Below are 8378 nucleotides of genomic sequence, written 5' to 3' on the forward strand. Positions count from 1 at the left end.
CTAGCCTATTAGAGACTGATTTAAACATCAATGACGTACAATCTTTACTGTAGTTACATTTTATCTAAACCTTTAACAGGGATTTAACTAATAGTTTAGGAAACGTAATCTATTCTCATTCTTTACATAACAAAAATTGTAATTTAGTATTTGATAAATTAAAAGCATAAGGATGTCCACTTTTCAATACAACAATTATTCTTACATAATGAACTTTCACTTCTGAGCAGGAACCAGAGTGACCAGGAACAGGTTTGACAGCTGAGTAACTGGATGAAGGCAAAGCAAAGAGTCGAACTGTCATGTTTGTTCACTTTTATTGACCTTTCCTTTAGAAAACAGCTCAAACGAATCCATTAAAACCTTATCAAGTCACTACAAGGATATTTAGATGAGGGAGAAGAGAAACATACAAAAACAAAACAAAAAACAGAACTTTCGCATTTAACATCAAACAATGCATATTAATGCTAGTAACAGTACATGGCGACGTGAGACACAAAGAAAATGTCCCAGAAATGGCAGCGCGTGGTGTCGATGAGTGAGCGAGCACCTCTGTGAATATTGGCTTTGCTATAATACCACCCACGTAACAGCTGGGAAGGCACTGATGAACACTGACCAGAGCATTTTGGCCGTTTGAACCGTTACACGGGGCCGAGTGTCAGGACTTTAGTGCAACTTCTTTCCATTCAGCAACCAAAGTCCCAAGTGGGCCCAAATCCAAGTTAAACAAACAAACAAAACCATCCAGTGGACTTTAACAGAGCAATATTATTACATCCATACAATTATGTCCTGAGCGATTTCATGCACTAAGCCGACAGCACTTCTTAGATTGTTTAAGCAAATCATGGTGAGTCGATTTTGTATCGGCGGAATCCAAAATATACACGATCGTAACTTTGGGATATATACGAAATATTCACGTGTGTGCAATGAATATGAAGCTGCAGCACGAAGATGGTTACTTTAGCTTAGCACAGAGACTGGAAGCAAGGAGATAAGAACCAATATCCACCTATCAGCACCTGATGTGTTGTGTGTTACACAGTGGGGTCCAAAAGTTTAAGACTAACGTCCCACTGTGTCTTGTTTGTTATATCTGTACAAGAACCAAAGTGCAAAACTGGTAAATTGTGATTTGTGCAGGAGGTTATAAGCCTGATATGTTCACTTTCTAGCATCTACTCCAAAAGACACAGCTCCCAACCAAGAAGAACGTCTCTACAGACAGGGCACCATGAAGTCGGCCTTGTTTCAAGTCTTAATGCTAAACTAAGCCAACCTTCTCTTTGCTGTAGCTTGAGATTTAGTGAATATAAGAGGGTTATAAATCTTTTCATCTAAATCCTCACAAGTAAGCAAATGAGCCTATTTTCCAAAAATGCCAAACTACCTCTTCATGGGAAATGAAAAAAAGCTTAAAATGCCTTCAACCCTACAAAGCCTGCAGCTGCATCTTCATACAAAATGTGTTGTGTACCTATAAGGAGGAAAGACATGCATTTCATCACGAATCCCAGTGGACAAAATTAATTCCTAAATATAACACAGCCACACAGGAGTCTCCTCACACACACACTTTTCATTAGGTTTCCATGTTTTTTGTGTGTTCCCTAAAATCTGAAAACTTGGCCTAAATGTAGAGTTTCAATAAAAAAATGTCAGTTCTTAACTGTCTGAAGTGGATCAAGTTAAACAGCCAGAAACCTTCCCTTTGTAATATCACACCTCGTTTGGGTGAGACCATTAAACATGGTCACCCAGAATCGGATTAGAAAAGCTACAGTAGCAATTCCCTCAAATCCCCAAAAGTTTCCTTTCACAGAAATCATAAATAGTACAACACAAGTTGAGGACTCTCGTGGACCCTCTGACAACATCCTCTGCTTCTCCCTCACTTCACTTCAATCTCCAAACAATGTCCCTTTTTTAATGAAAGAGTGGGTCAGTTCAGAAAGCACATATCAATCTCACAAAGTGATGACAGCTAGTGTTACTGATAAGGGCAAAGAACAGCACACACAGAGATGAAGGGTGCAGGGACAGAGGGGCACAAGGTGAAGTGTTAAGTCTCATAAAACAGTGGTTAATATCATGGGTGGGTATTATCGCTCTCCGGCTCCCGGGGGGGGGGGGATGTGAGAGTGCCGAGCCACCTCAGATGGTTTGGTAGCCGGCATGGCTCCTCTTCCTGCCGATGAGGTAGGCCAAGAGCACGATAACGACAAGACCCGCTAAAGCTGCTCCGACGATGATGGGGATCAACATGTCATCTTCATCCAACTGACATTCCTCAGCTGAGTGAGGCGAGAAGAAACAAAGTAGTAAATTCAGTTTCTAACACTTTACTAGACAATGACAAAATCATCAAAGCGCTTTAGCGGATAATGAGAAAATCTACTCAAACAATGTGTTTTACCGGCTCCAAACTGACTTCCGGTCAGACCGAACGGCTGCACCTGCACCTGGAAAATGTTGATGGACAAAGTCTGGACCACGTCCAGGGTTTGCTTCTCTCGGCACATGTAGGAGAAGCCCAGGGTTCCTCGCAGGTAGTCCAGACTGTTGTTGCGCACTGAGACGGCCACTGAAACAAGGGACAGAAGGTAGTACACTATTACCTGGAAATATGTCACAATATGGAAAAAAAAACAAAACTGTGACTTCTTAGAAAAGATGATAAACCTGTATCTATATGTTTATCTGTGATTACTGTCTGTCTCTTTCCATGAAATTTGAGAAATGATCAATAAATTACTAGAAAGAACAGACCTGTACAATAAATCATTACCAAAGTCGTCTGTGCCATATTAATAATATTATCAAATTGTATTGCAAAACGGTTATAAACATTATCTGTTGGACATGTGCTTATTCATCTGATAGAAGGTAGCTTGTATTTACACTGGGGGGGTAAAGTGCACTCACCTTTCATGTCTGGCCAGTCTGCGGACAGAAACACGTCATTCAAGTGGTACTTGTTGGATGTGGTATTCTGGAAAAATAAGACAGTATCACAGAAGTCAATGCCTCTTCCTCATCCGTTCCTCATGCTCTAGCTGCCATCTACTGGCTGTTCCAGGAAGTACGATGGAAATGAAAGCCTGCTAAATGTTGTACTGTAGACTAAAGGAGAAATGACACTTGGTTTTATTCAAAGGGTTTGTGACGTACAAAGCAGCGAGAGCAGATGCAGTAACTTACCAGGGTGAAGGAAAAGGTGAGGTTGGTTTTCTGTGCATCTGTTGTGAGCCTCAGGGTGGCGTTGTCCGACTCACATGATCCAGAGCTATTTGTCATGTTAGGCTGAATGTTCACAATATCCTGCACGGTCTGTAAATAAAAGATTAAGCATTTAAAAACCTGTGACTGTCTGCATTTGCAAAGAGACGGACAGTCATCACAGATAAACATATAGATACAGTATTCACATAGAGTAATTTGATACCTTATTCTGGGACAAAGAGCTGAAGCTGATGTTGAGCTGGAGGCCCATGGATGCCAGCAAACAGGCGGTACCATTGTTGCTCACCACGTAGTTTCCTCTTTCAGGGCTGCTGGGGTCTTTGTGTGGTGCAGCGGTGGTTGGGGCGACCGTAGGTGGAGCAACGGTAGCAAAACCCTGGTGCAGAGCGACAGCTACAAAATAAATTCAGGTATGAGTTAGGTGTTAAATTACAGGTGACATCATCAAGTAAATCATTATTTGACAATGCCTATAAAATACAAGACATAAATATTCAACCTTCATGAAAAGATGTTTTGTTTAAAAACATTGGGACAACTTTTTTTGTAGTTTTTAAAATGTTATCAACAGAAAAATGCATTTTAATCTAAAATTGTGAACAGATCTCTATAAAAGAATCTAAATCAATTAAAAAATATAAAATACAAAGTACCTATTTGCAAAAATATTTACTCATAAAACAAAAAATAATTGATATTTCACCTTTTTTTTTATTCATCTGGGTCTAGATATAAATAACTACAACCATCGTTAACATATACTAGTCAAATAATCAGTTTAAAAACAATCTCAGATTCACAAAACTTTTGTTTTATTAACGAATTAAGTAAAATTCCACTGCCTTACTCCCTCTAGACCACATCAGACCAGGTCTAGATCAAAAACCACAATTCAGAATACATAGACTTTCCAACTATTGATCTACTCAGAACTAAACTTTGATTTGTGAAATCTTTATTTTATTTGTGAAAACAAAAAAGGGTAATTTCACTGCTTTTATTCATGCTTATCTAGACCAGGTACAAAACACACACACTTTGTACTAAGGACTTGTCAAATGTGTGTACAGAGTATCTGTGAGATACTGAACATTGTTTAAAACCTCAGTTTCAGATGTGCAAAACGTCTTGTGAAACTTGTTCTATTTATAAAAACCTAAAATGGCGATTTCACTTTTAACATCATCCATCTCAACCAGTTCAGACTGGCTCTAGATAAACACTTCACCCAAACAGGGCAAATCTTGATCACATTAATACAGACAAGCAAAAGACTTTTTTAAATGGTTACTAGTTTATAAAAACCTACATTTTATTTGTGAAGACAACGTAAATGGTGATTTTCTGACTTTTCCCCCCTCATCTAGACTAAAAAAAATACACAAACTAGAGTTGGAAATTCTGAACTAGTTTAATAAGGAGAGTTTAAGACTTATTTTATTCATGAAAACCAAAAACCAATTGCAATTACACCTCCTTTTTCCCTTTCTAGACCACATCAGATTATTCAGGCCGGGTCTAAATGCAAAAAACACAAATTAGGCTCAACAAACCTGGTCTCGAGCACCTCTGACATACTGAACATTGTTGAAAGTTTCTGAATTGTGTAAGGTCTTGTAAAACGAGTTTGGCAAATTCCCTTCTTCTTTATTATCCATCTAGACCAACATGGTCTGGCTCCAGATGAACAAAGCCTGATCCCATGAATCCAGAAAAACTATATGACACAGCCTCTGATTAATGAAATCTTTGTTTTATTTGTTAAGACACGTTAAAAATATGATTTTACAGCATTTCAACAAAGTCCACACAGGAACATGTCTAGATGAAGAAGGAGAAACACTTGGTAAATCTGGACCACATTAATCCAGACAATGGCTTTTTACAGTTTTGATAAACATTTGTTTTATTCCAAAAGACAAAATAAAATGGCGATTTCAGCTTGTTTTCTCTTCGTCTAGTCACCACTGAACCAGCTCTAGATAAAAACCATTAAACCTACACTTGTCTGAGAGCCAGGACAGTGGGGGGGTAATTAGACCGAGGACCGGGAGCTAACATCACCCTGGCCGCTTCATGAGTGACTGAACTCGGCTAAGGCTCCAGGGACTGACTGCTCAGAGAACCGGGCTGACCGGGGACAAAGATGTGAACTCAGCAGAGTTAAACACTGACTCAGCTTCATGTTCACTGACACAAACAGTACAGTCATCACAGACACTGGCCCACATCTCTGTGAGGCTATCACAGTGTAAAGCTGAGTTTTACCGGTGTTAGCGATGTGTTGATATTATTCAGTTGTGGTTATCTGTGACCTTCGGGGCTGGAAACCGGGGATAACTCACCTAAAACCAAGTGTAACGTTACTCCCAGGCTCCACGACTGGACACCGGTCTGCGTCATGGTTCTCCGGCTTGTATCCGGCTGCTTCGCGCTGTTCACCGGCTGGTCAGGCGCTCGGACGCCGGGGCAGGACGCGGCTGCGGGTTAGCTAGGTGAGTGGATGTTATGCTAGCTGGCTAAGCTAACGTTAGCGTCACAACAACCGCGGGGGAAACAAAAGTCCGCGGTTCGTTGAGATGACGAAGAGCCGCTGTCGGTGTCTGGAGCCCCCGCTAACGTCTCGGGCACACGTCTGAAGCTCCGGGTGTGAAGTAACAGCCGCCGGTGGTGAGCTATTTCTGCGGGATTCAGGAGTTTTGTGCGCCGCGTCGGTGGTCGGAGCAGAGACTGAACCCCTGGGTCATGTGACTGAAGAAGAAACACCCAGAAAGTCACGTGGTCAGCCCCAGCTTGTTTATTTCAACTTATACAAGAGAGTGTGGGTAAATATCATAGTGTACCACATGCAGTACAAATACTGCAAATACTACAAATACTGTAGGCGAGTACTTTCTAGAGGTTTGTGTTTTAAGGGGGAGATTTTACTACTACTTTTAATTTTTAAGTTGATTTAACAGCAAATGTTTAAAAAAACCACAGATCCAATTGATGCACAAATTTGTTTACTAAAGCAAAAAAGTGTAAAAATAGTCATTATGCTGAGAAGTTCTACTACTACTACTACTAATAATAATAATAATAAACCTTATTTATATGGAACCTTTAAAAGAAAGTTATATGGTGCTTTACAAGACAAAATTGAAAGAAAGAAGTATAATCAACTACAATAGAGGTGCTCTGAAACATTTTTTAAAAACATAGTTTTTAGGTTGATTTCAAATGTAAGTGACCAGTTGTGTTAATGAAACTTTAAGTTGAACAAACTTGATGTCGTTATCAACCCAGGGGAAATGGATCTTCATGACAAAAATCAGGCTCATTTAGGGAACTGACGTCTATGAGTGTGTGTGATGTGGTGCAGCTTGATTGAAGTGAAGGGGACTGTCGGGCCTTAGCGGAGGAAGACGCTCCACTGAGAGACATTCAGGTTTCAACAGCTCTACTTTGGAGTTGCTGAACATTGAAGACAGTCAATGGACATTTTTCATAACAAAAATGTGATTATTTGTATGTTGATGTGAATAAGGTTAAACTCGTGTTGAGTTACTTATAAATGAAGTAGTGCTGTATAGAGACCACATTCCATAATATATATGTCTGTTAGATGGTATGAATGTACTTGTATGGATGTCATAATGTCTGATATTGGTTGTTGTTGTTCTGTACTGTTTTTTTAAATTTTCTGTCAAAAACCACTATGATTAAATTAAGTTTAGATATTTAAAAAGAGATTAAATAGGGATGTAAATAAAAATGTCAATCTGTTTGTTGCACGTAGGGTCCAGATGCGTGGATGTATAGGCTTCTTATTAAAGGTCCATAAGGTCAGTCCTCAGAAGACCCTGAACATTTTTGCAAAGACATGTGAAAATGCAGTCTCCTCTTTGTGCAACTTAACCTGCAGGGCTCCGTTATCTGCCACGCTCATTCACTGGTGTCACAGATCAGTGTGATTGTGCAACTGGAGCGAGACACAATACTTTGGAAAGCTGCTGAGGTCTTGTGTTTAACCTCTTCCTTTACACACACACACACACACACACACACACACACACACACAAACACACAAACACAAACAGACATTTAAATACCATGAGGCCAACCTCTGTTTTGACCTTTTAAACATACCGTTTCTTAAACGAGTTAGCTATAAAGGTCAAATCGGTCTTTTTGCAGACTTCTGATGGACTCTTCACATTTCTCTTGTCCAGTTAACCAACTGCCACATTTTGTACTTAATTCCTACTTGTTTTATCGGATTGTTAAGCTCTGTTTGATAACATGTGTGTTTGTGTGTTTGCCACAGCTTTAGTTGCCTTTTACTGACACGACTATCTGAATCTGTGATATTTAAAATGAACAAAATTGAATGAATTGAGATCACTTATATATTCCTTTAAAAATAATAAGTCAGCAAGACGACTCACAAAACTACTGATTCAATCTCCAGGAATTTTGGTTGGCTGGGGCGGATCATGACTCGAGGATCAGGTAATTTTTTTAACTTTCTTAAACATGTTGATATAGGTTAGCCTTCACAGAGCTATGTGGTGAATGCTGTCGGACGCCCTTCTAGTCTTTTAGGATGCTACAATAATCCTGCACTATAAAGTTGACACATAATTTGAACCCTACCAACTTTATTCATCATTTATAAGTGGTACACTTAGGTTATATGACGATACATTAGTTAGAAGCAGATATAAGAACATACATTTGTGTTAATTTTTCAATTTTTCTAATTCAACCAGTAAGGGTCCATAAAAAAGCTTGATATAGATATTTTAGTGTAATATACAGTGACTGGATGTGTTCATGTTTAATGAATGATAAGACAACTAAACAGTATGTTATAAGGCATTCAATAATTATAAGTAATTTGTCCTACAACTGCCACTGACCTGAAATTAGATTAAATTATGAATTATTAAAAGACTGCTAATTAAAAACACTCATATGTATATCTATATGTATAATGTGCTATGGACAGTTTATTAAAAGGTTATGTATTGAATGTTAAGGCAGAGGTTTTTCGTCCATGATGTTGAAACGAGCCAGAGGAAGTGCTTGTTTTAAGTTTTCAGCAAAACCGCTGAACAGGACATAGTAAGTGAAACATTCTC

At 39.0% G+C, this 8378-nt stretch overlaps 1 protein-coding gene across 1 annotated transcript; it reads right to left on the bottom strand.

Moving 5' to 3' along the window:
- Positions 1-296: 296 nt before the first annotated feature.
- On the bottom strand, positions 297-6027 carry lamp1b (lysosomal associated membrane protein 1b). The gene is made up of 6 exons (XM_034575119.1): positions 5598-6027; positions 3455-3645; positions 3211-3339; positions 2935-3001; positions 2426-2593; positions 297-2303 (listed from the first exon to the last, which is right to left on the bottom strand). The coding sequence occupies exons 1-6, from the start codon at positions 5653-5655 to the stop codon at positions 2164-2166; spliced, it is 753 nt and encodes a 250-aa protein (XP_034431010.1). The 5' UTR covers positions 5656-6027; the 3' UTR covers positions 297-2163.
- Positions 6028-8378: the final 2351 nt, after the last annotated feature.

This window comes from Hippoglossus hippoglossus, chromosome 21 (genome assembly GCF_009819705.1).
Source record: "Hippoglossus hippoglossus isolate fHipHip1 chromosome 21, fHipHip1.pri, whole genome shotgun sequence".
NCBI classification, from domain to species: domain Eukaryota; kingdom Metazoa; phylum Chordata; class Actinopteri; order Pleuronectiformes; family Pleuronectidae; genus Hippoglossus; species Hippoglossus hippoglossus.

What these genes read in the sequence shown, in the direction of transcription:
- lamp1b (XM_034575119.1), bottom strand. Translation starts at nt 5,655, where the DNA reads ATGACGCAGACCGGTGTCCAGTCGTGGAGCCTGGGAGTAACGTTACAC. An exon ending in GCTCTTTGTCCCAGAATAAG is followed by an intron (nt 3,340 to 3,454) that starts GTATCAAATTAC and finishes TTTTATTTACAG; the next exon opens with ACCGTGCAGGATATTGTGAA. An exon ending in CGGAAGTCAGTTTGGAGCCG is followed by an intron (nt 2,304 to 2,425) that starts GTAAAACACATT and finishes CGCCTCACTCAG; the next exon opens with CTGAGGAATGTCAGTTGGAT.